This window comes from Aureococcus anophagefferens (assembly GCF_000186865.1).
Source record: "Aureococcus anophagefferens unplaced genomic scaffold AURANscaffold_5, whole genome shotgun sequence".
In the NCBI taxonomy this organism is placed as follows: Eukaryota; class Pelagophyceae; order Pelagomonadales; family Pelagomonadaceae; genus Aureococcus; species Aureococcus anophagefferens.
Window position 1 is genome coordinate 740518 of NW_008705565.1, and position 26986 is coordinate 767503.

Sequence of the window (26986 nt, forward strand, 5' to 3'; positions counted from 1 at the left end):
TAGAGACGCGCGCTCTTGGGCCTCGGAAGCGAGCCGCGCGGCCTCGGCCTCTCGGCCTCGCGGCGCGCGGACGCGGCGACGAGCCGAGCCGCGGCCTCGGCGGCTTCCGCCGAGGCGCGCGCCGACGCGGCCGCGCGCTCCTCCGATTCGGCGCGAGCCACGGCGGCCGCGTGCGCGAAGGCCCCGGCCTGCTCCTCGCTCACGCGGCCCGACGACGTCGCGCTCTCGAGGAGGGAGCGGTCCGACGCCTCGCGCTCGGCGCGCGCCGCGGTGACCTCGGCGTCGAAGAGCGCGCGGCGCCGCGCCTCCTCCGCCGCGGCCGACTGCTGCCGCTCGAGCGACGCGCGGCGCGCGGCCGTGCCCTGCCGCGACAGTTGGTCCGCGTAGGCCGCCGCGTCGCGCCGCACGGTGTCTTCCAGGGCCCGCTCCCGGGACGCGCGGCGCCCGGCGGAGTCGCGCGTCGCGAGCCGCGCGGCCGCCGCCGCCGCGGCCTCCCGGGCCTCGCGCGCCGCGAGCTCCTTCGCGTCGGCCTCCGCGGCCTCCGCCAGCGCGATGGACCGCGCGGCGTCGAGGTCCGAGGCGCCCGGCGAGTCGGAAGGCAGGCGCATGAAGGGGTCGCCGTCCTCCGCGGGCGCGAGGATCGCCGCGAGCAAACCCTCGTCCTCGAGCTCCTGGATCGCGTCGTAGGCCCCCAAAAGCTCGTCGCCGAGCGAGAGGCAGGGCAGCGCGTAGGCCCGGCCCGCGAAGGCCTCGAGCTGGCGGCGGCGCCGCGGCGCGATGTCCAGGTAGACGGTCTCGTAGCGCTTGCCCTTGGACGCGAGGAGGTGGCCGAGGCGCCGCTCCGCGGACTCGGCCATGGCGCTCGCGTTCGTGCTCGACGCCCAGACGACGAGCAGGGGGCCGAGGGCCGTCGCGAGCGAGTCGAGGCTCTCGGACCGCGCGCGCTGGCGCTGGGCCGCCGCGCGCGCGGCCGCGTGCGACGGGAACGGCGCGCCCGAGGGCTTCGGCGACGCCGGGCCCGACGGCCGCGCCGCGAGCGGCGCCGGCGGCGCCGGCGGCAGGTCGCGGGGCACGCGCGCCGACGGTGACCGCGCGACCGCCGCGCGCGCCGACGGCGACGGCAGCGACCGCGCGGACGGCGACGGCGCGGACAACGTGCTCGGCCGCTCGTCCCAGTAGGCGTCGAGGAGCGCGGGGCGGCTCACGAGGATGGCCACCGTGTCCCCCACGCGGACGCGGCGGTCGCCGAGGCGGCTCAGCACGCGCTCCTTGGGCCAGTTGGAGATGTCGTCGTCGCCGACGCCGACGAGGACGTCGCCCTTGAGGAACGCGACGGGCGCGGACTGGAGCCATTTGGACACTCCCGGCGAGTGGTCGTGGACCTTGACGGGGAAGACGAGGGGCGCGGGCGCGCTGAGCTTGAGCTGGCCCGTGACCTTGTCCGGCACGACGCGGAGCCCGAGGCCCTCGTCCTTGCTTTTCGTCGCGAGGCCCCGGAAGGTGCAGGCGCCGTGCCTCTTCGCGTCCTCGCGCTGTTTTCGGGAATAGAGGATGGACGCGCGCGCCGCGTCGTGGCGCGGCGACGGGCCCGCGGCGGCGTAGGCGCTCTGGATCGCCTCGAGCGAGAAGCTCGCCTTCATCGACGGCGTCACGAGCTCGCCGGGCGTCGCGAGGCCGAGCGCGTAGTAGTCGTCCTCCGTGTCGACGCACCGGCGCCGGGGGCCGAAGTTGGGCACGTGGCCGTGCGACGCGTACTCTAGGGCCTCGACCCAGAGGCGCTTTTGCGTCGCGTCCTCCGCGCGGAGGATGAGCTCCTTCGAGTCCTTCGACGGCTTGACCCAGAAGAGGTGCTCCTTGCCGTGCGCGTCGGGGAGGTCCGCGACCTCCGCGCCGAGGAGCTCCACGGTGCCCTTGGCCTTGCCCGCGGGGCGGCCCGCGCCGTCGAAACTCGGCTCGAAGTAGGAGAGCGTCGTCTTCTCGAGGAGGAAGTAGCGCTCGAGCCAGTTCTTCCGCCCGAGCTTGAACGTCGACGACCCGAGGCCGCTGCCGCCCTTTTTCGAGAGGAAGCCGTCCATGTTTTGCCTCGACGCGTCTCTAAACGTAGGGGGCGACCACCGATGTCGGCGGCGAATCCTGTTGGCAACAGTGTTGCTGAGCGAGCGTGTTTGTGGCAGCGCCGTGAGCATCGTGAGCGCCGCCTGTTCCTTTTCGCCTTGAGGCGTCTCTAAACGTAGGGGGCCCGGGAGGAACCGCGGGCTGTTCCTTTCGCCATCGGCGTTCGCGGACGCCCCCTGGCCGCGATGGAATCGTTCAAGAGCATGGAGGGGTACCTGCACAAGAAGGGCGGCTCCAAGAGCAAGACGAGCGGGAGTTTCAGCCTCCTCGGCCGGCGCAACTGGACGCACCGCTACTTCTGCCTCGAGGGGGCGGAGCTCACGTACTGGAAGACGACGGGGGGCAAGCGCTTGTCCGCCCCCCAGGGCCGCGTCGTGCTCGGCGAGGCGGAGCTGCTCGACGCGACGATCGACGGCCGCGACCACGCGTTCGCGATCAAGAAGCCCTCCGGAGCGATCGTCTGGTTGCAGGCGGAGTCCGCGGCGTCCAAGGCGCTCTGGCTCGACGCGCTCGCCAAGGCCTGCGCGGCGCGCGCGAGCATCGACCTCCCGAAGGTGTCCCCCGGGCGGCTCTCCGACGCGTCGGCGCCGTCGCCGACGCGGCCGCCGGCCCCGTCGCTCGACTTCGGGTCCGACTTCGACGTCTCGGGCGGCGAGGAGGACAAGGACGGCGGCTGGCGAAACGACGAGGACCGGCGCACGCCGAGCCCGCACGCGCCGGCCGTGGCCGTCGCGCCGCCGCCGCCCGCGGCGCGCGCGGGCTCGACGCCGCCGCGGCCCAAGGCGCCGCCGAACACGCCCGAGGTCTTCACGGCGCACGCCGCGGCCGCGCGCGCCGCGACGGGCGCCGCCGCCGAGGAGGCGGCGCTCATCGACCGCCTCGAGGCGGCCCTGCCGTCCCTCGAGCCGAGCCCGCGGTCGTCGGCCGCCGAGAGCCCCCGCGAGTCCGCCGCGCGCCGCAGCGTCGAGTCGTCGGACTCCGCGTCGTCGACGCCGGCGAAGGACAGCTTCCGCTTGAGCCTCGCGGAGAGCGACTTCGAGTACAGCGCGCGCCGCGGCAGCGTCGAGCCCGCGCCCGCCGCGGACCGCCTCCCGACGCCCGAGCCGCCCGCGTCGCCCGCGCCGCCGCCGCCCGCCGCCGCCGACGAGGACCTCCCGCTGCCCCCCGCGGCCGCCGCGCGGCTCGCGGCGCTCGAGGCCAAGGCCCCGGGCGCGGGCGACTCGTCGCGCCTGAGCCTCGCGGACTCGGAATTCGAGTTCTGAGCGAAGATCCGCGTAAACCCCAAAGTCGATTACGCCGAGGGCAGTAATGAACTTCGAGTTCTCAGTTCTGTCTCGGAGAAGACCCGGCTGTATGTGAGATCTACGCGCCCGCGGTGCACCAAAAGAGGACGCTTACGCCGAGGGCAGCGCCGCGCGCAGCCGCGCGAGCGTCGCGCGGCAGCTGCCGCTCTCGAGGACCGGCGGGCGGTCGCGGCAGTCGCCCGCGGCGTAGGAGTAGCCGCGGATGCCGACGAACTCCATGTCGACGTTCGGCTCCGCGTGGTCGTCGCCGAACTCGGCCATGCGGTCCTCGGCGTCGACGAGGGCGACGACGAGGCCCCGGACCGCGCGCGGGAAGCGCAGCGCCGCCTCGACCGCGCCGCGCTCCCTCTCCCCCCGGCGCCGCGCGCGGACGCCGGCCTTGTCGTAGAACGCGAAGACGGCCACGGGAAAAAAGTCCGCGTCGTCGTCGTCGCCGACCAGCTCGACGACGTCGCCCTCGGGCCCCCGCGTCGTCCGCACCGCGGCGCCCAGACTCCCGACGGAAAAGCCCGGCGCGTCGTCCTCGCCGTCCGGCGCGGCGCCGGCGCCGAAGCCCGCGGCGAGCGCGTCGTCGCCGACGAGCGACGGCGCGAGGGCCGCCACGTCCGCCGCCGCCGCGGCGATGCGACGCCGGAGCGGCCCGCCGTCGCGCAGGTCCCGGGGCTCGGGGCAGCGGCGGCAGCCGAAGAGTACGCCCGTGCGGGCCGGGCACGAGTAGGACGCGGGCCGCCGCACGACGAGGCCCGTGGCGATGGCCGTCGACGGCGTCGCGGCCGCCGCCGCGGCGTTGGCCGCCGCGGCGCCCGCGGCGACGGCGCCGTCCGCGTCGACGCCGCCGGCCGACTCGACCGAAACGTCGCCGAAGGGCGGCTCGCGCCACCGCGGCGGGATCTCGCCGTCGTCGAGCGTCCCGACGGCGTCGCCGCGGCCCGCCGCGGCGGCCTCGACGGCGTCGCAGCGCGCGCGGATCGCGCCGAGCGCCGCCGCCTGCGCGTCCGGGTCCCGGACGTCGCGGACCATCTCGCGCCTACCAAGCATGACGGTGACGATTTCTCATTGGTTTCCCACCCCAAATCTCTCGAAAAGACCGCAGGACGCTGATCTCCCGCAGCCAGCCCTGCGCGTCCATCGCGCGCGCGATTTCGTAGAACGTGAGTTCGAGCGCGAGCGGCGGCTCGGCATCTAAACCGTTCTCCAGGAAGTCGTCGCCGAGCAGGCGGCCCGCGACCCGCAGGCGCTCGAGCATCCAGTCGCGGTCGTCGTCCCGGGACGCGTCCGGCGCGTCGCCCTCGAAGACGGCCGCGCAGAGCACGAGGCGGCGCGTCGCGGCGCTGCTGTAGACGAACCAGGGCTCGGGCCGGAACAGCGCGTCGACCCAGTAGGCCATCTGGCCGTCGTCGACGCCGCCGTCCGTCGCCAGCCCCCGGAACGCGAGCGGCTCGCCGCCGCCGAGCACGCGCTCGCGGAAGAGCCGCAGCGCGGCGAGCGTCCGCAGCGCGCAGCGCGCGTAGCGGCAGCGCGCGTCGGCGGGCGCGAGTTTCAGGCCGCCGTGCTCGCGCCGCACGGCCTCGCCCCAGAGGAAGGCGTCGCTCTCCAGGGCCTCGAGGACGGACGTGCCCAGGCCCGTGAGCAGCACGGTCTCGCGCGCGCGCAGGAACGCGCAGACCTTGGCGAGGCAGTCGCTCGGCAGCGCGAGCATTGGTCTTTGATGCTTTTGGCGCTGCACCTAGGCCACAGCTCCAGCTCCCATCATGGCGCCGGGTTGCCTGGCCACCTTGTCAGACTTTGCCATGCCTCGTGCCTGCGCGGCCACGGGCGGGGGTCCGAGACCGGCGCCGCGACTCCGCGAGGCAGGCGTCGAGGCCCGCGACGCCGCCCGCGACGCGGCGCCGGACATCGTCGCCGACCCACACGCGCAACCCCAAAAGAGACACCGCCGCCCGAAGCGATCGCTTTAAGAGCCCTTTACGAGCCGCCTTCACCAGGACGTGTCGAAGCGCGCGAGGTGGACCTGCGTGTCGCGGAGGTCCGTCTGGACCTTCTTGCGCTTGTAGAAGACGGGGCAGTCGGAGTTGGAGCAGAGGACGTCCTGGTGGAGGCTGCCCTGGCAGCGCTGGCAGTTGGTCCAGAGCTTGGCGAAGGTCCGCTCGTGCGCGTTGACGTCGCGGACGCGCTTGAGGAAGATCTCGGGCTCGCGGGGCTTGCAGTGGTCGCAGACCGTGCCCTCGTCGATCTTGGCCTTGCAGCCGAGGCACTGGAGCTGCTTCTTGGCGAACATCATGATGCCGCCCTTGCGCGCGACGGGCGTGGGCTTGGCGACGACGCGCGTGTGGTCGCCGTGGAGCAGGTTGCTCGTGTTGGGGATGATGGGCTCGAAGATGCGCGTGAGGGGCTTGGAGAGCTGGTTCTCGAGGTAGTAGCTCGCGTCAATCGGTAAGTTGTTCTCGAGGACGTAGACGGGGTCCTCGGACTTGTCGTACGTCGCCGTGCCCTTGGGCGCCTGGACGATGACGTAGGGCACGCGGTCGCCGACGTTGGGCGCCGTGCCCGGGTCCCGGGCGCGCATGCGCTTGGCGAGCTCCGCGTGGCCGCTCTTGGCCTTGTAGTCCTTGGAGTCGGCCTCCTTGGAGAGCGACTTCGTGATCACGAGGAGCGAGATGTCGATCTTGTTCTGGAGGAGGTCGCCGATGGCGCGCTTCGCGTAGGCGATGGCCGCGTTCGTGTCGCGCTCGATGATGATCTTCCGCAGGCAGCCGTCGATGAGCTGGCGCACGAGGAGGCAGTTGTCGCGGCGGACGGTCTCCAAACCTTTGCAGTCCATGTAGTCGTGCGTCTCGGGCCGCGTCCACAGCAGGCCCGCGTAGCGCTTCTTGTTCATGAGGAGGTAGGGGAAGTAGACCTTCTCGAACTCGAGCTTGACGGGCGGCGGGAAGATTTTCGTGACCTCCGCGGCGACGACCTCGGCTTTCGGTAAAGTCGCGGCGACGTCGCCGAAGCCGAAGTTGACCATGACCGAATCCGTGTCGCCGTAGACGACCTCGGCGTCGGCGGCGTAGCCGTTCTCTTTGGTGTAGGTCGACTCGACGAAGTCCTTGGTGCGGTGGAGGAGCGTGCGGCCGTAGGCCGTCACCGTCGACGCGATGGGCAGGCACGGCAGCTGGCCGACGGCCGCGCCCGTGAAGCCGTAGACGGAGTTGGCGCTGATCTTGAGGGCGAGCTGGCGGCCGTTCTGGACGGCCTTGTCCATGGGGTCCGTCGCCTTCTTCATGTCGGCCTTGGCGCGCTTCCGCGCCGCGAGGAGGTCCGCCAAGATCTGCGGGAGCACGCCGCGTTTCGTCTTCGCGGTGACGAAGTGGTGCACGCCGTCGACGCACTGGGGCCCGGCCTGGTAGGCGGTGTCGGCGCCGCCGGGGAAGTGGCGCTCCGCGTCCTGCTTCGTGAGGATCGTCGAGTAGCAGAGGTTGTAGGCCTGCATGATCGACGGGTACAGCGACGCGAAGTCGAGCGTCGCGATGGGCTCCTCGTAGAAGGCCTTCTTCGGCTCGATGACCGTGGCGCCCTCGAACTTGGCGTCGCCGTCGTTGCCGTGCTTCGCGAGGTTCGGCACGAGCAGATTCGACGCGCGGCACCGCCGGAGGAGCATGCTGAAGACCTTGATCTGCTGGCCGCGGCTCAGCAAAAAGTCGAGGGGCACGCCCGTCACGCGCGCCATCTCCACGTAGTTGATGAGCACGGCGAGCTTCGTCATCAGTTGGATCACGAGGTAGGAGTCCTTGAGGCAGTAGACCGCGAGGCGCCGCCGGTCCTCGTCCGTGCCCCGCTGGAGATCCGCGATGATCGAGTGGTGCACGTCCTCCTTCTGCGACCCTAGGAACTCGGCGCAGACCGAATTGAGCGAGTAGGACGACAGCTTGTGGTTGCGGAACATGTAGGGCAGCAGGTCGAACATGACGCGGCCGTCGACCGTCGTCTCGACGTTCTCGCGCTTCCCCATCTGCGCGCTCTGGATCGACGTGTCGCGCATGCGCGCGTGGGACCCGAGCACGCGGCCGAGCTCCGAGAAGGCGGCCAGCGACGCGTCCTTGCGCTTCAGCGTCTGGGCCCGCTTCAGCAGGTAGGGGATGTCGAAGTTCTGCGTGTTGTAGCCCGTGATGATGTCCGGGTCGACGAGGCGCACGAAGGCCGCCCACTTCTTGAGGAGCTCGGGCTCCGTCTTCGACGTGACGACCTCGGCGCCGTTGATGGCCGTGCAGCCGTCGAGCGTGAAGATGACCTGGCACATGGGCTGCGCGGCGCCCTGGACCTGGACGACGCACGAGATCTGGATCACGGGGTCCTTCTCCGGCTCGGGGAAGTGGCCCTTGCGGCCCATGCACTCGATGTCCGTCGCCATGATGCGCAGCGGCGCGAGCTTCGCCCAGGGCCCGTCGGGCGCGTGGGAGACGAGCGAGTCGAAGACGACGTCGATCTCCAGGTCGCACCGCGTCTTCTTCGCGCCGCCGGACCGCGCGGCGTAGGCGCCCGCGGGCGCCTCGACCCAGTTGCAGCCCTGGATCTCGTTGTCGATCATGAAGCGCAGGATGAAGGGCACGTTGCTCTCGAAGGTCTGGAGCTGGCTGTGGCCGACGCCGGGCACGTTCACGCCGTCCTGCAGCACCTTCTTGAGCGCCGGGATCTGCGTCGGCAGGGCGACGTAGATCTTGAAGAAGCAGGCCCGGGCGCCGTCGGGCTGGTAGCCCATGATGGACCGCTTGTCGCGCACGACCTCGACGCCGAGCACGAGCTGCGCGCACGCGCGGTCCTGGCCCCGCGAGCACCGCTGGCGGAGCGCGCCGTCCAGCGCCTGCTGGAGCTTGGCGACGTTGCCCGCGTCGCTCTCGTCGAAGGCCAGGGGCGCGCTGGAGAAGCAGTAGGGCGTGAAGCCGTGGCAGTGCGCGCAGACCGACGCGCCGTCGCCCGTGACGCCGTAGAGGCGGACGACGGGCACGGGCCGGTTCCGGCTCCCGGGCACGCGCTGGCCCTGGCGCGGGTGCGTGGCTAAAGGGTCGCCCGTGTACATGTCGATGGACGTCCACTGGAACGCGACGGTGCCGCCCGCCTTGGGCTTGGGCCGGAGGAACTTGGTCTCCCAGTCGACCTCGTCGACGGCCATCTGGCTACCGTCGCCGCCGGCCTCGCGGATCTCGTCCTCGAATTCCTCCAGGACGTCGTCGGGGATGTCGTCGAAGTCCATAATTGACGTGGGCGGGCGGCGCTCGGCGCGTTGGACTGGAAAGGCTGCAAGGTTTCAACGAGCGGTGTCGAACGAGCGCGGGGTCCCGCGCCGCCGCGTTTTCGCTGCGCGCGGCACGACGAGTGCTTGAATAGGGCGTGTGCGACGACTGACGGCCTCCAACTGCACGGATCGAGCGGCCTGCGGCGCCAACTGCGGGCCAAGGCGCTCTCTATGCTGCTTTGAATTGCTCTGCGAACTCGGGAGCCTCGCCGGGGGTCGCTCGCGAGTCCAGGCCCTTACGCCGAGTCCGAGTCGTGGAGCCCCTCGTCGGGCGGCGCGAAGAAGGCGGCGTCGGTCTCGGCCTTGGCGACGGCGGAGAAGGAGAGGAGCCGCGCGCCCGCGGGCAGGGCCGACGCCTCGTCCTCCGTCTCCGACGCGTCGCCCGGCTTGGGCCGGAGCTTCGCGGAGAGCTTCGCCGCGGCGCCGCGGCCGCCGTCGAGCTGGGACTTGATGAGGCGGTCGCGGCCCTCGGCGAGCCAGGACGGCAGGTTCATGCGGAGGTCGTCGAACTCGCCCGCGAAGCGTCCGTGCGCCTCGCGCGCGCACCGCTCGACGGCTCCCAGCGCGCCCGCGGCGTCCGCGGCGTCCTCCTCCGTCGCGGCGAGGGCGTCGGCGACGGCGTCCCAGGCGCCGTCGAAGGCCGACTTGGCCCGGCGCTTCTCGATGGACCGGCCGTAGGACGCCGTCGCCCGGTCGTAGGCGGCCCGCGCGGCGCCGAGGCGCCGGTCGATGTCCCGCACGACGTCCGCCGCGGCGCGCACGGACTCGAGGACGCCCAGGAGGTCGTCGACGGAGTCGATGTGGCGGTCGTAGCCCTCCATGAGCGCGGACGTGACCTCGGGCGCCTCCTGCCCGGGCGACAGGTCGAGCCGCGCGTTGAGCGTCGCCGCCTCGTCGAGCGCTTTCTCCGCGGCGACGCGGGCCCGCGCCGACGCGCCCCGGAGGCCCCGGAGCGTGCCCTCGGTGTCGCGCGCCCACGCGGCGGCCTCGTCCGCCAAAACCTCCGACGGCGTCGGGTCCGCGCCGAGGGTCAGCGCGCCCCAGGCGCTCGCCGGCGCGCCCGGGAGCCTGGCGCCCTCGAGGTCCGGCAGGTCGTCGCAGAGCACGAACTGCGCGAAGAGCGGACTCGTCTTGAGCGCGCCGTGCGACAGGAGCCGCTCGAAGAAGAGCGTCGCGGCGCGTACGGAGCCGCCGCGCAGCGCCGCCGTCACGGGCGGCACGACGCAGCCCGGGTTCTCGACGTTGAGCGCCCGGCCGAGGGCCGCGAAGTCCGCGGACGTCCGGAGCACGCCGCGCGGCGTCTCGCGGCTCCGCCGCATCGTCGCGGCGATGGCGAAGGCCGCGGGCGGCGCGGCGCCGAAGAGGCCGCCGGCCTTCCGGGGCGCCCCGGGCGGGTCCGCGGACGACACGACGACGCTCTTGACCTGCGCGAGCTCCGCCTGGGCGCGGGGCGTCGTCGTCGTGGCGTCGTCGTCGTCGGGCGGCCTCTGCGGCGGACCGCAGAAGTAGAGCGCGCAGGACGTCTGCGCCGTGGCGTCGTCCTCGGCGAGGGGCTTCGCGGGCGTCTTCTTGGGCTTCGGCCGCGCCATGGCGCGCATCGGTGACACCGATGATGCGGCCATCGGAGTGCCTGTTGTGTATGCGTTCACTTTCAACCCGTATCCGCAAGTTATCCGCAACGTGGTTATACCGCGAAGCTATAGGCTGCCCGCCGGTTCAGGTCTGGTTCCCGCGGGCGCGGGTTCGTCCGACGCGACCGCCCGCGGCGCCGCGGGCCGCGCCGCGGCCGCCCCGGGCACGATGACGACGACGTCGCCGCGGCGGTCGACGATCGGGATCCTCCTGGGCCTCGGCAAGGGCGAGGACAAGGCGAACGGCGCCAAGTCGCCGCGGTCGAAGAAGCTCGCATCGACGCCCATCAAGGTCGCGCCGAAGGCGCGCATCGTCGAGATCCCGACGGGCCCGGTCGGGGTCATCTTCGACGGGGACAGCTGCCCGCCGCGGATCTCGCGCGTCGACGAGTCGAGCCCGCTGCGCGGGAGCCTGCGCGTCGACGACCAGGTGCTGTCCTTCACGCGGCCGGGCATGGAGCCCGTGACCTGCGAACAGATCTGCGGGCGGGACCTCGTCTTCGCGCTGAACCACTTCAAGGACGTGCCCGGCCGGTCCGTCGAGATCGGCGTGCCGCGCGTCCAAAAGCTCGCGATCCAGGAGGGCGCCGAGTTCGACTGCCGCCTGCCCCCGGGCCGCCTCGGCGTCGCCTTCGTCAACTCCGTCGTCGCCAAGGTCAACGCGGACAGCGTGCTCTTCGGCCGCGTGCAGCTCCGGGACGTGCTCCTCGCCGTCGACGGCGAGCCGCTGCCGTCGCAGGACACGGACAAGATCATCGCCTTCCTCTCCGAGAAGGACGACGGCATCCTGCACCGGTCCCTGACGCTGCGCCGCGGCGACAAGAGCGGCCGCGCGGCGACGCAGACGGCCGACGGCACCGTGTTCCGCCTCGGCTACATCGACACCAAGGCCAACACGGGCGCGACGAACCGCAAGCTCTCCAACTTCGGGCCCGACGACGGGCCGCCCGAGGGGCTGCGACCACCGGAGACCGTCGACGACTCCTGCATGGTCCGCGATCTGAGGGAGAGCCCGCCGGGGTAGGACCGGGGCTTCGTAACGGGGCCTTTCAATTCGTCTTGTTTGACCGGCTTGGGGGCGTTTTGTGGGGGAGAACGTCGGTGATTCGGGGTACTAGGGGCGGTGCGGGGTTGGCGGCGATTCGCGGGGGAGCCGCGGAGCCTCTGCGGAGCATCGACCCCCGGCGAGACGGCTCGAGATTACGTCGATTTTGCCAGGCACTTTCCCCAGCTCAGGCCGGTCGCAACCACGGTGCGACGACGGCTTCCGCCCCTCCCCGCGCGTCGCCGCTCTCCCCCGGCCCTCTCCGCCTGCCGAGCACCAACTCCACCGAAGCGCAACGCGTTTCATGGCGCTTGCGTCGCGCAATCGCCTCGGCCTTCTTGGCGTCGCATCCGCGAAGGCTTGGCGAAGGCCTACGCCTCGGCCTTGGGCATCGCCTGAGCCCGGCGAGGCCCCTGCAAAGCCACTGGCGCGCGCCGCCTCCTCATCCCGCCTCGCTCTCCTCGCGCGCGTCTCCGTTCGAACCGCGTCGCCCCTCCGCAGCTACCCGCAAGCGACCTCGAGTTCGCACACCAGCAATCAAAGCAATCATGAAGACCTCCGCAATCCTCGCCCTCGCCCTCGCGGCCCCCGCCGACGCCGCGGGCCGCCGCCTCAAAGAGAACCTCGACATGCACAAGTTGCTTGATGCCGGGAAGCAGGGCCGCGTCGGCTCGAAGATCAACTTCAAGCTCGACAAGGCCCACAAGCTCGTCAAACGGGGCCACACGGCCGACCTCGCGACCAACATCGCCAAGAAGCTCCACTGCGCTCCCCCCAAGCGCAAGTTCCGCGACGCGGGCAAGCACGAGGCGTCGCAGAAGGCGTTCGGCCTCGACATGTGGTACGAGACCAAGTGCGCGCACGAGACCTCCGACAAGAAGAAGGTCGCGGGCGCGACCCTCAAGAAGCTCAAGCACTTCCTCGACTCCGAGGACCACGACGGCGTCGCCTACATCGAGCCCGAGCTCGAGCACAAGACCATGTTCCAGGCGAACGACCCGGAGCTCGGCAGCCAGCCGCACTACGACGCGATCAAGCTCCCGGGCGCCTGGGACACGACCATGGGCAACCCGGACGTCGTCGTCCAGGTCATCGACACGGGCATCGACATGGAGCACCCGGACCTCCAGAACAATATCTGGAAGAACCCCGGCGAGATCTGCGGCAACGGCGTCGACGACGACAACAACGGCTACGTCGACGACTGCCACGGCTACAACTTCGCCGACGACACGGGCACGGACCTCATGGGCAACCACTGGCACGGCACGCACTGCGGCGGCACCATCGCCGCCGACACGAACAACGGCAAGGGCGTCGCGGGCGTCGCCGGCGGCGACGGGTCGCCCAACTCGGGCGCCAAGCTCATGATCGGCGTGACCTTCGGCGACTACTCCGTCGGCGGCTTCGCCGAGGCCCTCGTCTACGGCGCCAACAACGGCGCCCAGATCTCGTCCAACTCCTGGGGCTACATGCAATCCGGCATCTACGACCAGGCCGAGCTCGACGCGATCGACTACTACAACTCCAAGGACGGCCTCGTCGTCTTCGCCGCGGGCAACGACGCTGACGACGGCGACTGGTACCCGGCCTACTACGACGGCGCCATCGCCGTCGCCGCGACGGACAACGACGGCGTCGCCGCGGGCTTCACCTGCTACGGCGACTGGATCGACATCTCCGCGCCCGGCGTCGGCATCTACTCCACCATGGCCGACGAGGGCAACTACTACTCGAGCGGCGACTACGGCTACTCGGACGGCACGTCCATGGCCTGCCCCCACGTCGCGGGCGTCCTCGCGCTCGGCAAGTCCGTGAACATGGCCGCGGACCGCCGCCACCTCCTCCAGTGCATGGCCGACACGGCCATGGACACGGACGGTGCCAACTCGGGCACCTACGCCGGCAAGCTCGGCGCCGGCCTCGTCAACGCCGAGGCCTTCGTCGAGTGCGCGGCGAACGGCGCGCCGTCCAAGAGCCCGACCGTCTCGCCCGCGCCGACGACCGCGGCCCCGTCGCTGCGGCCGACGATCAGCCCCGCGCCGACGCCGGACTGCGGCTGCCATCATGACGTGCTCGTTCGCGTCAGGACCGATTGGTTCCCGCACGAGGCGAGCTGGACGTTCGAATCGGTCGACGCGCCCGACGCATGCGAAGACCTCCAGACGAAGGGGGGCCCGTGGGAGGAATCTGAAACGACTTATTCGGCCTATGCCACTCAACACGCGTGCGAAGGTGTTGACTACAAGTTCGTCATGCTCGACTCGTTCGGCGACGGCCTGTGCTGCAGCAACGGCGAGGGCGGCTTCGAGCTCGAGCTCGACGGCGAGGTCATTCACTCGGGCGGGCAGTTCATGACGGACGACGTGTTCGAGTTCAAGATTTCCGCTGATGGGGTCGAGACCAATCCGACGCCCGCGCCCGTTTCTGGCGGCGGTGACGACGAATGGAACTGGGACGACGACTTCTGGAACGACGACTGGGGCTGGTACGACGACGACTTCGAAGACGAGGACGCTCTCCCGACCATGCAGGTCACCGAGGTGTACAAGGCGCTCTCCCACAAGAAGATCGGCAAGCTCGCCATCTTCTCCTGGGAGGCCGAGGAGGTGGACTCGGATTACGACTACTCGTACGGCGAGTGGCGCAAGCTCGCGGGCAAGAACAAGAAAGACAAGAAGAAGGGCAAGAGCGGCTGCCCCAAGGGCAAGGCCGGCAAGGCCTGCCGCAAGGCGGAGAAGGAGGGGAAGTGGTTTTACTACGGCGATTACTACTACGGCGATAACGAGCCGGAGATCTACGCGGGCAACTTCCGCCTCGAGATCCGCTACGGCAAGAACGCGGAGTACGAGATGCTCACGGAACAGGTCGTCGCGGAGAGCACGGACGGCAAGTACTACTTCGTCATGCCGGAGGCCGACTGCGGGAAGAAGGTCCAGGTCCGCGTCACGGGCCTCGGCCCCGACGGGTACGAGACGGAGGCCGTGGAATCCAAGGCCAAGAAGCTCAAGTGCTAGCGCGCACCCCTAAGAAATTCCCTCCAAGTGTATTTGTTTTCCGGGAGGTCGGGACCGTCGGGCGGACTGCTCTCGAGCTCGTCGGGAGGCGCTCGCGCAGGGCTTCGCGCCCGGCGTTTTTTCCGGCACGGCTGGCGCCCGGAAAAAACCCGGAGGATCAGCTTTCCCAAGCACAAGCTCTCGGCATCGACGAGGTGCGACGCGCGCCGACCGGCCCTCACGCCCCTCCCCGCGCGCCCTCGCCCTCCCCCGGCCCTCTCCGCCTGCCGAGCACCAACTCCACCGAAGCGCACGCCGCTTCGTGGCGCTTGCCTCGCGCAATGGCCTCTGCCTTATTGGCTTCGCATCCGCCAGCCTTGGCGAAGGCCTACACCTCGGCCTCGGGCATCGCCTGAGCCCGGCGAGGCCCCTGCGAAGCCACTGGCGCGCGCCGCCTCCCCATCCCGCCTCCCTCCCTCCGCGCGCGCCTCCGCTCGACGCGCTTCCCCGTCCGCAGCTACCCGCAAGCGACCTCGAGTTCGCACACCAGCAATCAAAGCAATCATGAAGACCTCCGCGATCCTCGCCCTCGCCCTCGCGGCCCCCGCCGACGCTGCGGGCCGCCGGCTCGAAGAGAACCTCGACATGCACAAGTTGCTCGATGCCGGGAAGCAGGGCCGCGTCGGCTCGACGATCAACTTCAAGCTCGACAAGGCCCACAAGCTCGTCAAACGGGGCCACACGGCCGACCTCGCGACCAACATCGCCAAGAAGCTCCACTGCGCTCCCCCGAAGCGCAAGTTCCGCGACGCGGGCAAGCACGAGGCGTCGCAGAAGGCGTTCGGCCTCGACATGTGGTACGAGACCAAGTGCGCGCACGAGACCTCCGACAAGAAGAAGGTCGCGGGCGCGACCCTCAAGAAGCTCAAGCACTTCCTCGACTCCGAGGACCACGACGGCGTCGCCTACATCGAGCCCGAGCTCGAGCACAAGACCATGTTCCAGGCGAACGACCCGGAGCTCGGCAGCCAGCCGCACTACGACGCGATCAAGCTCCCGGGCGCCTGGGACACGACCATGGGCAACCCGGACGTCGTCGTCCAGGTCATCGACACGGGCATCGACATGGAGCACCCGGACCTCCAGAACAATATCTGGAAGAACCCCGGCGAGATCTGCGGCAACGGCGTCGACGACGACAACAACGGCTACGTCGACGACTGCCACGGCTACAACTTCGCCGACGACACGGGCACGGACCTCATGGGCAACCACTGGCACGGCACGCACTGCGGCGGCACCATCGCCGCCGACACGAACAACGGCAAGGGCGTCGCGGGCGTCGCCGGCGGCGACGGGTCGCCCAACTCGGGCGCCAAGCTCATGATCGGCGTGACCTTCGGCGACTACTCCGTCGGCGGCTTCGCCGAGGCCCTCGTCTACGGCGCCAACAACGGCGCCCAGATCTCGTCCAACTCCTGGGGTTACATGCAATCCGGCATCTACGACCAGGCCGAGCTCGACGCGATCGACTACTACAACTCCAAGGACGGCCTCGTCGTCTTCGCCGCGGGCAACGACGCCGACGACGGCGACTGGTACCCGGCCTACTACGACGGCGCCATCGCCGTCGCCGCGACGGACAACAACGGCGTCGCCGCGGGCTTCACCTGCTACGGCGACTGGATCGACATCTCCGCGCCCGGCGTCGGCATCTACTCCACCATGGCCGACGAGGGCAACTACTACTCGAGCGGCGACTACGGCTACTCCGACGGCACGTCCATGGCCTGCCCCCACGTCGCGGGCGTCCTCGCGCTCGGCAAGTCCGTGAACATGGCCGCGGACCGCCGCCACCTCCTCCAGTGCATGGCCGACACGGCCATGGACACGGACGGTGCCAACTCGGGCACCTACGCCGGCAAGCTCGGCGCCGGCCTCGTCAACGCCGAGGCCTTCGTCGAGTGCGCGGCGAACGGCGCGCCGTCCAAGAGCCCGACCGTCTCGCCCGCGCCGACGACCGCGGCCCCGTCGCTGCGGCCGACGATCAGCCCCGCGCCGACGCCGGACTGCGGCTGCAACCAGCAGCTCATCTTCCACCTCAAGACCGATCTCTACCCGGGCGAGACGACCTACGAATTCAAGGCGCTCGACGCGCCCGCCGGCTGCGTCGACGAGGGCGTCCTGAAGGGCGGCCCGTACCAGGAGGGCTCGCACAAGTACGACGTCGTCGTCTCGGAGCAGGTGTGCGTTGGAGTCACCTATGAGTTCAAGGTCCTCGATTTGTTCGGCGACGGCATGTGCTGCGGCCAGGGCGAGGGCGGCTTCGAGCTCGCTCTCGAGGGCACTACGATCCACACGGGAGGCCAGTTCGGCTCCGAGGACGTGTTCGAATTCACGAGTTCTGCCGACGGCGTCGAGGCCGGGCCGACGCCCGCGCCCGTTTCTGGCGGCGGTGACGATGAATGGAACTGGGACGACGACTTCTGGAACGACGGCGACGACTGGGGCTGGTACGACGACGACTTCGAGGACGAGGACGCTCTCCCGACCATGCAGGTCACCGAGGTGTACAAGGCCCTCGCGCACAAGAAGATCGGCAAGCTCGCCATCTTCTCCTGGGAGGCCGAGGAGGTGGACTCGGATTACGACTACTCGTACGGCGAGTGGCGCAAGCTCGCGGGCAAGAACAAGAAAGACAAGAAGAAGGGCAAGAGCGGCTGCCCCAAGGGCAAGGCCGGCAAGGCCTGCCGCAAGGCGGAGAAGGAGGGCAAGAACTGGGAGTACTACTACGGCGATTCCGAGCCGGAGATCTACGCGGGCAACTTCCGCCTCGAGATCCGCTACGGCAAGAACGCGGAGTACGAGATGCTCACGGAACAGGTCGTCGCGGAGAGCACGGACGGCAAGTACTACTTCGTCATGCCGGAGGCCGACTGCGGGAAGAAGGTCCAGGTCCGCGTCACGGGCCTCGGCCCCGACGGGGACGAGACGGAGGCCGTGGAATCCAAGGCCAAGAAGCTCAAGTGCTAGATGCGCGAACCAAGTCGCGCAATAAGGCAATTCCCTCCAAGTGTTTCCCCCTTTCCGTGAGGTCGGGCGGACTGCTCTCGAGCTCGTCCGGGAGGGTCCCGGACGAGTCCGTTTCGCCACAGGAGCTCACGGCGAGCTTGACCCCGCCGTGTCGACGCGCCGCACGCCACAAATGCTCGGCCGGCTCGCCCTCGTCGTTTTGACCGTCGCCGCCGACTGGGGACCGCCCGAGCCGAAGAAGCGATCGGTACGGCAGCACGATGCCATCGACCCGGACATGGCCAAAAAGGTCGTCGAGGGGAAGGGATGCTGGTGGGAAGGTACGACCCGCCCGAGCCCGCGCGCGGACGCGACTCGCGGTCGCGTAGGCGACGACTGGGAGGGCATGCTCACGTGCGCGTGCACCTGCGGCAGTTGCGACCAGCGCGGGCCCGCGTCCCGACGACTCGGTCGGTCGCGGCGCGTCGCCCGCGGCCCTCGGCGCGGACCGCGACGCCCGGGCGGCGCGGGGCCGCCGAGCTCGGGGCATCGATCCAGTTCGCCGAGGCCGTGCGCGAGGCCGCGGAGGCCGACGACGCGCGCCGACTCGACCGCGCGCGACGGCGCCCGCAGGTCCTGGCTCGACAGATGCTGCGACTGGAACGCCGACACGCTGAAAGCGCCGCTCTGGCCCATGCGATGTTGCGCGAGCCGGCGTCCCGGGACGGCGCGATGGCTCTCCTTCACCCCGCGTCGCCGCAGGTCCGTGCGCGAAGGAGTCCATCTACGTCTTCAAAAACGACAAGATCGCCCCGGGCTCGCCGTGGCTCACGGGGTCAGAGACACCCCCGGGGTATCCCTGGTAGGATGGGCGAAGGGGCTCCCTAATTGTTCGTGCTGAGCCGGAGGTTACCATTTACGAGCCGCCCGGCGGCGCCCAGTGCGTCGCGACCTCCGCGAGGACCTCGTGCGGGAGCGCGTCGCCGAAGCACTTCCCGAGGATCGACACGAGCACGCCGCGGTGGTGGCGGATATACCCGGCCCAGTCGTCTGCGACGCGCACGACCTTTTCTGCGAGCTGGAGGGCGGTGCGGTCCTCAGATTCAGTTGGTTCGAGTAACAAATCCAAAGAAGGGCGAATAGTATCAACGTAATGTTTCAAAGGAAAAGCACCGGCGCGAAGAAGGTCGAGGAGGATGCCGCGTCTTCCTTTTCGGATCGTCGCGCCGATCGGCGAACTCATGAATTCTATCGCACTTGAACCCGGCGTGCTGCCACGGTTAACGTCCGCGCCGGCCGCGATCAGTGCGGCGACCGCATCGAGGTGCCCGCGCATCACCGCGTACGCCAAAAGTGGCGAACCCCCTGGTGAAAGAGCGTTCACGTTAGCTCCCGCGGCTATTAGAAAGTTGAATGATGACCATTTTTCTGTGAATGTAGCAATATAGATCAACTGAATTGTGGCTCCGCCTTCCTGACTGAATGGACTACGCACGATTTCGATGTCAGCCCCTGCATCAATTTCACGTTGTAATGCCCCCAAATCTTCTGACATGACATACAGGATGAGAATGTTGTCAACTGCTTCAGTATTCGGCATCGCTCCACTGCTCCACTGCTCAGCGCCCTCTCAACTCATCCCTCTCCTCTACACAATCGCTAAGAACTGTGGCAGCTCTTGTGGCGAGAGCTTCGCCAGAGAGACAGTCTTGCGACCGCGTCGTGCGCAAACGCATAGACGAGGACGTCCCGCCGGACTCTTTGTCATGCTTAGACGACTCGCGGTCATCGCCATCGTACTCGCAGTCGACGCATTGAGTAAAGAGGAATGGACAAAAGTCGTCCAGCGAGGAGAAGGGTGCTGGTGGGAAGGCGACGATTGGCAGCACGCGGTGAGCTGTTGCGGCTGCAAAACGTGCGACGAGCGCGGCCCCGCGTCCCGAAGACGACCCGTCGCAGCGCGCGAACTCCGACGCGTTCGCGATGTCCGCGCGAGCGCCTCGGCGACCGCCGCGATTCGCGCAGGTCCTGGCTCGACAGGTGTTGCGCCTGGGGCACGCACATCAACGACGCGAACCCCTGGTCGCGGCGATGTTGTCCGTGCGACCCGGACGGCCGGGACGACGTCGGCCGCGAGGACAGACCCGGGTAAATCGGACCACATCATTCAAACACCGCGGGCACGCGGACGCTCGCCGTCGTCGCCGCCGTCGCGGCGCACGCCGGCCACGGCGCCGCCGACGACGCCCACTACCACGTGCCACCGTCGAACCCGCGGGGTCAAATGAGGCTAAACATCGTTAAACACCGCGGGCACGGCCCCCTTCCGTTGCGCGAGCGTCGCGCGCTCGAAGCAGATCGGGCGCGCGGCCGTCGGCGTCGCGCCGCGGCGCACGAGCACGGCGAGCGTCGCGGCGACCAAAACGAGCGCGACCTTCTCGCCCGGGCACTTGTGGACGCCCTGGGAGAAGACGGAGAACTTGGCGTCGTCGCAGGCCGCGAGGCGCGTGCGCGGGTCCCGGCCGCCGGGGCCGCCGTACTCGGGCCGGCCCGCGTCGTAGCGCGCCGGGTCCGCGCCCCACTCCGCCGCGCACCGGCTCCACGCGACGTGCGACAGCGCGATGGTCTCGCCCCTCCGCACGGGCCACGTCCCCGCGAGGACGAGGGGCTCCTTCGCGACGCGGACGGCGCCGATCGTGTGCGCCGTGCAGCGGAGCGCCTCGTACGTCGCGCGCATCAACGCGTCGGCCGCGAGGAGCGCCTCGAGACTCGGCGCGGCCGCGAGGGCCGCGGCCTCCGCGCGGGCGCGCGCGCGCGCGCCGTCGCCGCCCTCGGCCTCGAGGAACACGAGCGCCTGCGCGGCGCCGATGGCCGGGTTCTTGTGCGCCGCGAAGACGAGGCCCAGCAGCAGCTCCGCGGCGTCGAACGGCGCCATGCCTTGGAACGACCGGAGCCAGGGCCCCCCGTCCGCCGCCGCCAGCGCGGGCGCGAGCGACGCCGCGAGCGTCCGCTGGAGCGCGCGCCGCCGCCGCGCGACGGGCCAGAGCACCGCCGGCAGCGAGAGCCAGCGCGGGAGCACGGCGGCCGCCGCCGTCGCGGACTCGACGGCGTCCTGGAAGCCCATGAGCTCGTCGATCAGCCGCGGGCCGCCGCGCGCCACTAGACCGCCGCCGACGAAGCGGTCCAGCGTCGCCCGGAGCACGCAGCGCCGCACGACGTCGAAGAGGTCATCGACGCAACCACCCGGCGCTTCGACGGCGAACGCGGCCTCGAGCGCCGCGTGGAGCGCGGGAAATTCCTCGGCGAGCAGGCGCCCGTCGCCGTAGGCGCCCTTGAGCGTCCGCTTGTGGAAGTCCGTGCCCTCGAAGACGTTGCGCCGCCCGAGCGTCTCCGCGAAGCCGACGGCCGCGACCGCGTCCTTCGACGACAGCGCGCGCTCCGGCGCCCTCGTCACCTGGCGCACGACGTCGCGGCTGTCGCCGACGACGACCATGCGCTTGCCCGCGAGGTTGACGCGGAAGACGGGGCCCACGGCGCGGCACTGCGCCGCCACGAAATCCGCGGGGCCCTGTTGGTACGCGAGCGCGTGGCCGAGCACGGGCACCGCGCCCGTCGCCCACGGGATGCCGCCGTCGTCGGCGCGGCGGTAGACGACGAGGACGACGACGGCGCAGCAGATGCCGGCGATCGCCGTCGTGTGCGCGAGAGCATGCATCGAGAACGCGTCCACGAGCGCTTGCATGTCGCCGCAGCGCTTTTTCGGCGCTCGAGCGCGCGACTCCTGCTAGAATTCGTGTTCGCACACTTCGACCGCTTCGCTACGGCTCCGCTCAGGCCACGATCGACTCATTTGGCTGCGATAAGCGTCCATCGCCCCAACCTTGCACCAATGTTTGCCGCCGGTTGGACTCGGTTGGCCATCGATTTCAAGATGGGCTCTCTGAAACTCGGCTTCCCTCAGGCACGCCGCGCCTTCGGCGCCGGCGGGTCCGCCGCCGCCGTGTCCCTCCAACGCGGCCGCTCGTCGGCGCCGTCGCACGGCCAGTCCAACGCGGGCGTCTACATCGCCGGCGGCCTGGGCCTGGGCCTCGGCCTCTGGCTGTTCCCGCCGTCCAACGAGTACGCGCGGTCGTCGTCGGCCTACTGGTCCCTGGCCGACTGGGGCGCCGGGGTCCTGCGCGACGGCGTCGGCGACGCGGAGACAGCGCACGGCTACGCGCTCGCGGGCCTGCACCTCGGCTTCGGGCCCGTCGCCGCCGCGCCGGAGGACGCGCTCAAGACGAGGCTCTTCGGCCTCGAGTTCCCGTCGCCCGTCGGCGTCGCCGCGGGCTTCGACAAGCGCGGCGAGGCCGTCGCCGCGCTGGGCGACCTGGGCTTCGGCTTCGTCGAGGTCGGAGGCGTCACGCCGGAGCACCAGGACGGGAACCCGCGGCCGCGCGTCTTCCGGCTCAAGGACGACGAGGCCGTCGTCAACTTCGTCGGCCTCCCCTCCGAGGGCGTCAACGCCGTCGCCGCGCGGCTCGACCACGCGCGCGCGCTCGGGCCGAAGGCGCTCGTTGGCGCGAACATCACGAAGAACGCGTCGACGCCCGCCGGCGCGGCGGCCGTCGCGGACCACGTCGCCGTCGCCGAGGCCCTCGCGGGCTACGTCGACTTCGTCGTCGTCAACGCGAGCTGCCCGAACGTCAAGGGCGGCGTCGTGAGCGTCGGCGCGATGCCGGAGCTGCTCCGGGCGACCAAGGCCGCGCTCGGCGGCGTGCCCCTGCTCCTCAAGTGCAGCCCGGACCTGGGCGCGTCCCAGGTCGCGGCCATCGCCAAGCTCGCCGTGGACCTGCCCCTCGACGGCCTCGTCGTCGCGAACACGACCGCGCGGCGGCCCGCGACGGACGCGGACGAGCCGGGGCGGCCGCGGCTCTTCTACGGCGAGCTGCGGTCCAAGGACGTGCCCGACCGCGGCGGCCTCAGCGGGCCGCCCCTCCGGGACAACGCCGTGCGCCTCGTCCGCGACTTCTACGCCGCGACGGGCGGCGCGGTGCCCATCGTCGGCGTCGGCGGCGTCGCGTCCGCGGCGGACGCCTACGCCCTCGTCAAGGCCGGCGCGTCCCTCGTCCAGCTCTACACGGCGCTCGTCTACCACGGGCCGAGCCTCGCGCCCAAGCTCCGCGACGGCCTCGCGGACCTCGCGCGCCGCGACGGCTTCGAGACGGTCCAGGCCGCCGTCGGCGCGGACCACAAGTGGTGGAAGCCCGAGCGCCGGGCGCCCTGGTGGGCCGTCTGGCGGCGGTGAGAGGACCCGACGCGTGTGGCTAAGGGTCTCTGTGAAGTCGACGGTGCCGCCCAACGGACACGTATCTCGGGAGGCGGCGCAGCCTTCCTCAGTCGAGGCGCTCGCGAAGTCACGGCTGCCCCGATGACGATGTTGGTCCTCCTCACCGTCGCCGCCGCGGCGGCGACGCCGCTGCGCGCCGTCTGGGACGCGGAGGCCCGGCGCGGCGTCGTCCCCGGCGTCGAGGCGCCGCCGCCCGCGGAGCACCTGAACTGTTCCCTGGCCGTCGTCGGCGGCGGCTGGGGCGGCGCCTACTTCGCGTGGCGCATGGGCGTCGACGCGGGCATCGTGGACCCCAAGGACATCTGCGTCTTCGAGGCCAACGGCCGCGTCGGCGGGCGCATCTACAGCGTGCGCGACCTGCCGTCGCTGAGCGGTCTCACGCTCGACGTCGGCGGCTACCGCTTCATCGAGACGGACCGCATCCTGACGGACCTCGTCTGGACCAGCGTCGAACGACAGTAGTGCTTTCGCGTGAATTTCGCCCGAACGCGTGGCGAAATTCAACCCCGTCGCACCCGGTAGGTCTGGACGGCGCTGGAGCTGCCGACGCGCTGCTACGACGCCAACTGCACGAAGAGCTGCCCCGGCGGCGCCGAGGGCTACCACACGTGCCACATCATCAAGGACGCGTACTCGAACAACGCGGGCTACGCGACGCCCATCGAGACCATGCTCGGGCAGCTCATGGACAAGGGCGCGTCCGTGCGCTTCGCGCGGCGCCTGACGTCCCTCTCGACGCGCGACGGCGTCGAGACGCTCGTCTTCGAGGACGGGGCCACGGCGACGGCCGGCACGGTCGTGCTCAACATGCCGCGAAATTCGCTGGAGAAGCTCGGCGGCGACTGGCTGCCCCCGGCCGCGGAGGACGCCGTGCTCGAGCACGTGCAAATGGTCAACATCACCAAGGTCTACGCGTCCTACGCCGACGCGTGGTGGGCGAACCACCTCGGCCTCGTCGAGGGCTTCTTCAACAAGACGAATTTGTTCAAGGGCGCGCCGCTCCACGGGCGCTACCACGACGGGCCCATCAAGTGCGTCATCGGCGAGGACGACTCGGGCAACCCGGTCTACTCCGGCGACCGCGTGCGCTTCGGCAACTGCAGCGGGGCCATCGAGGCCTACTACACGCGCACGGAGAAGTACTACGCGCAGTTCAGGGCGGCGAGCCCCGAGGAGCCGCTCGCCGTCTTCGAGAGCGGCAAGATCGTCGACGAGCTCCACGCGTCGCTCATGGACTTCCACGCCGAGGCGCTGCGCGCCGCGGGCGTGGACCCGGCGTCCATCGCGAAGCCGGAGCTCGTGACCGTGTCCGACTGGTCCGGGGACGCGACCGTCACGCCCGCCTGCGGCGACTTTATCGGCGACGCGGACACGGCGAAGGCCGCGCGCCGGCCCGACCCGGCGCGCGGCGTCTTCCTCGCGAACCAGGACTTCGGGCCCCAGTTCTGCTGGGCGACGGGCTCCCTCATCGTCGCGGAGCGCGTCCTCATGGACCTCGGCGTGTCGAAGCCGGCCTGGCTCAACGCGACCTGGTACGCCGACCGCGTCGCGAGCATGCCCTGAGCGGCGCCGCCGCCGCGCACCACACCGCGCGCCCGGAGCCTAACGCATCGCGTCTTGGAGGTGTCCGCCATAGGAGGAGCCTGCTCATAGCGTGGTTGATAGCAAAGTTCCAGTGAAGTGTTTTGGAGCACAAAATGTAAGTGTTTAGGGGGGAGAGGCAAGTGTTGGCAAGTGTTTCAACGGCCAAAAAAAGGCGAAAATTACCACCAAATGTGCAAAAAAAACACAGAAGTCGAACCAGCGACTGTTCCGTCGCGCTGACAGAAGTGTCTACGAGTGCTTCGTGAGCTTGAGTTAGTGTTTGTAACACTTACAAACAGCTTTGCTATCAACCACGGCTCAATAGGAGGCCTCATAGGCGACCTGATCCGTTGGCGCAAAGCTGCAGCTGATCTCATGCTCAGTCGATCGCAATGAGGATCGTGCCTAGAGTGCCGCGCCTCCGCCGCTTCGTGCGGCCGCGCGCGACGCCGACGCCACCGACAACACTGCACACACCGGCACCACCGACGCGACCGCGACTCCGCGCGATCGCTGCGCCGCGCCGCGGCCTCTGGTGCGCGCTGCGGCGCTGGCTGGCGCCGCGGCTCATGGCGCTGCTCGTCTTCGTCGGCCCCGTGCCGCTGCTGCCCGGCGGCTGCCCGCCGGCCCTCGCGGCGCACACGACGTCGCTGTGCATCGACGCGCCCGCGGCCGCCGTCGACGCGCGCGCGCCGCCGTGGGCGCCGCTCCGGTCGAAGCCGCGGACCGACGAGCGCCGCGACGCGGACGCCGCGGCCCCGCGGCGCACGTCCTTCGTCGCCAACGCGGCGGCGCTCGTCGGGCCCGCCGTCGTGCGCGTCGACGTCGAGCGCGGCGAGGGGCGGCCCGAGTACTCGCACGCGTCGGGCTTCGTCTACGACGGGTCGAACTGTCTCGTGCTCACGAACGCGCACGTCGTCCAGGGCGCGACGCGCGTCGCCGTCGTGACGGCCGAGGGCGACCGCAAGGACGCCACCGTGCTGGGCGTCGACGCGCACACGGACCTCGCGGTCCTCAAGGTCGCGGACGCGAGGAACCTTCCGGAGGCCGAGCTCGGCGACGACGTCGCGCTGCGCGTGGGCGACTGGGTCGTCGCCATCGGCCACCCCATCGGCCTCGACCACACCGTGACGCTGGGCATCGTGTCGTCCAAGGGCCGGTCCATCGCGTCGCCGGTCATGAGCCGGCGCGACGACGAGTCCGGCGCGCGGCGCTGGGCGGACCGCGTGCGCTTCATCCAGACGGACGCGGCGATCAACCCGGGCAACTCCGGCGGCCCGCTCCTCGACGACGCGGGCAGGGTCATCGGCATCAACACGGCCACGGCCATGCACGCCGACGGCATCGGCTTCGCGATCCCCGTGACCGTCGCGAAGCGCGTCGCGGCCGACCTCGCGGCGGGCAAACGCGCGCGCCACGCCTACCTCGGCGTGGAGCTGAGCCCGCTGACGCCGGAGACGCGGCGCCTCGTGCGCGACGAGGCGGGCGACGCCGTGAAATTGCCGGACCGCGGCGCGCTCGTCATGCGCGTCGTCCCCGGGTCGCCCGCGGCGGCGGCGGGCCTCCGGCGCCACGACGTGCTCGTCACCGTCGCCGGGGCGCCCGTCCGCGACGTCGCGACGGTGCTCGTCGCCGTCGAGGAGGCGAACGTCGGCGACTCGCTGTCCCTGGGCCTCCGCCGCGGCGGCGGCCGGGAGCAAAACGTCGCGGTGACGACCGCGAACCTCGACGACTTCTCCGACCCCCTCGACGCGCCGCCCCCGGCGAAGAAGCCCATCCCGGCCGCGGGGCGCGACGGCGTCGGGCGACTCGGCGTCGGCGCGCGGCGAAGCTTTTCGTAAAGGTTCCTGGCACCCCGCCCCGTCGACCCCCGGCGCGGGCAAGATATGTAGAGGCGTTTTCTTTGTTTTTGGAGGTCGGCAAGGACGGCAGCCCAAACCCGCGCTGAAAAAACTGTGCTTCGACGGGGCAGAAGATGGCATACCGTGCTGAGCTGTGAGAGGCATGGCTTCGTCGCTGTTCCTTCTCCTCGGCGCGCTCGGCGCGCGCACGGCGCGTTCGCAGGAGATCTTCTGGAACTTCCGCGGGGCCTTCGCGCCGTCGTCGGATGTGCGCTGCCCCCAGAACCAGTACCAGACCGTCAAGCACGAGCGCGGCCAGGACAACGAGTTCAAGGTCTACGCGACGCCGGACAGCTGCCAGGAGCTCTTCACGGCGCCCGCCGGGCGCGCCACCCGCGCGGGGAACGGGGGCGATCCCGGGCGCGGCCGCGTCGTTCCGTCGCCGCGACGCCCGCGCCGGTCCCGCAGGTACTACTCGCCGGCGGGCGCGGCCTACGCCGACGACCTGCGCGACGCCGACGACTTCTTCAAGACCGTGTGGTACAACGGGACCCAGTCCAAGTGCTCGACGATGCAGGGCTTCGCGCCGAACATCTACTTTTACGCGTGCGAGTGCAACTTCGGCTTCCTCTGCCTCCCGAACACGGCGCTGCCCGCCTTCTGCCCCGAGGGCTTCTACTGCACCTACCCCTGGGACTACGACGAGTGCCAGGAGGGCGCGTCCGCCGGCGTCCTTTTCCTCCCGGCGGAACCCCCCGGAAACGCGAACGCCGCCGCAGGCCACTACTGCAAGGAGGGGAGCGTCTACGGGACGCCCTGCACGGCCATGGAGGCGTGCCCCAAGGGCTCGCCCG

General features: G+C 70.5%; 7 protein-coding genes across 7 annotated transcripts; 4 read left to right on the forward strand and 3 right to left on the reverse strand.

The window, feature by feature from the left end:
- Positions 1–5397: 5397 nt before the first annotated feature.
- On the reverse strand, positions 5398–8571 carry AURANDRAFT_23037 (hypothetical protein; the record flags this gene model as incomplete). The annotated part of the gene is made up of 1 exon (XM_009037035.1): positions 5398–8571. One exon carries the CDS (start codon positions 8569–8571, stop codon positions 5398–5400), a length of 3174 nt encoding a protein of 1057 aa, XP_009035283.1.
- A 359-nt stretch (positions 8572–8930) lies between these two features.
- On the reverse strand, positions 8931–9515 carry AURANDRAFT_62545 (hypothetical protein; the record flags this gene model as incomplete). The annotated part of the gene is made up of 1 exon (XM_009037034.1): positions 8931–9515. One exon carries the CDS (start codon positions 9513–9515, stop codon positions 8931–8933), a length of 585 nt encoding a protein of 194 aa, XP_009035282.1.
- A 979-nt stretch (positions 9516–10494) lies between these two features.
- On the forward strand, positions 10495–14417 carry AURANDRAFT_71131 (hypothetical protein; the record flags this gene model as incomplete). Its single annotated transcript, XM_009036624.1, has 2 exons — positions 10495–11316; positions 11925–14417. 2 exons carry the CDS (start codon positions 10495–10497, stop codon positions 14385–14387), a joined length of 3285 nt encoding a protein of 1094 aa, XP_009034872.1.
- A 142-nt stretch (positions 14418–14559) lies between these two features.
- On the forward strand, positions 14560–17443 carry AURANDRAFT_71132 (hypothetical protein; the record flags this gene model as incomplete). The annotated part of the gene is made up of 1 exon (XM_009036625.1): positions 14560–17443. The coding sequence occupies one exon, from the start codon at positions 14931–14933 to the stop codon at positions 17397–17399; it is 2469 nt and encodes an 822-aa protein (XP_009034873.1).
- Positions 17444–19668: 2225 nt separating this feature from the next.
- On the reverse strand, positions 19669–20115 carry AURANDRAFT_62548 (hypothetical protein; the record flags this gene model as incomplete). The annotated part of the gene is made up of 1 exon (XM_009037033.1): positions 19669–20115. The coding sequence occupies one exon, from the start codon at positions 20113–20115 to the stop codon at positions 19669–19671; it is 447 nt and encodes a 148-aa protein (XP_009035281.1).
- A 1194-nt stretch (positions 20116–21309) lies between these two features.
- Positions 21310–22665, forward strand: AURANDRAFT_22914 (hypothetical protein; the record flags this gene model as incomplete). Its single annotated transcript, XM_009036626.1, has 1 exon — positions 21310–22665. One exon carries the CDS (start codon positions 21310–21312, stop codon positions 22663–22665), a length of 1356 nt encoding a protein of 451 aa, XP_009034874.1.
- A 2027-nt stretch (positions 22666–24692) lies between these two features.
- AURANDRAFT_52832 (hypothetical protein) lies at positions 24693–26148 on the forward strand (the record flags this gene model as incomplete). Its single annotated transcript, XM_009036627.1, has 1 exon — positions 24693–26148. The coding sequence occupies one exon, from the start codon at positions 24861–24863 to the stop codon at positions 26130–26132; it is 1272 nt and encodes a 423-aa protein (XP_009034875.1).
- Positions 26149–26986: the final 838 nt, after the last annotated feature.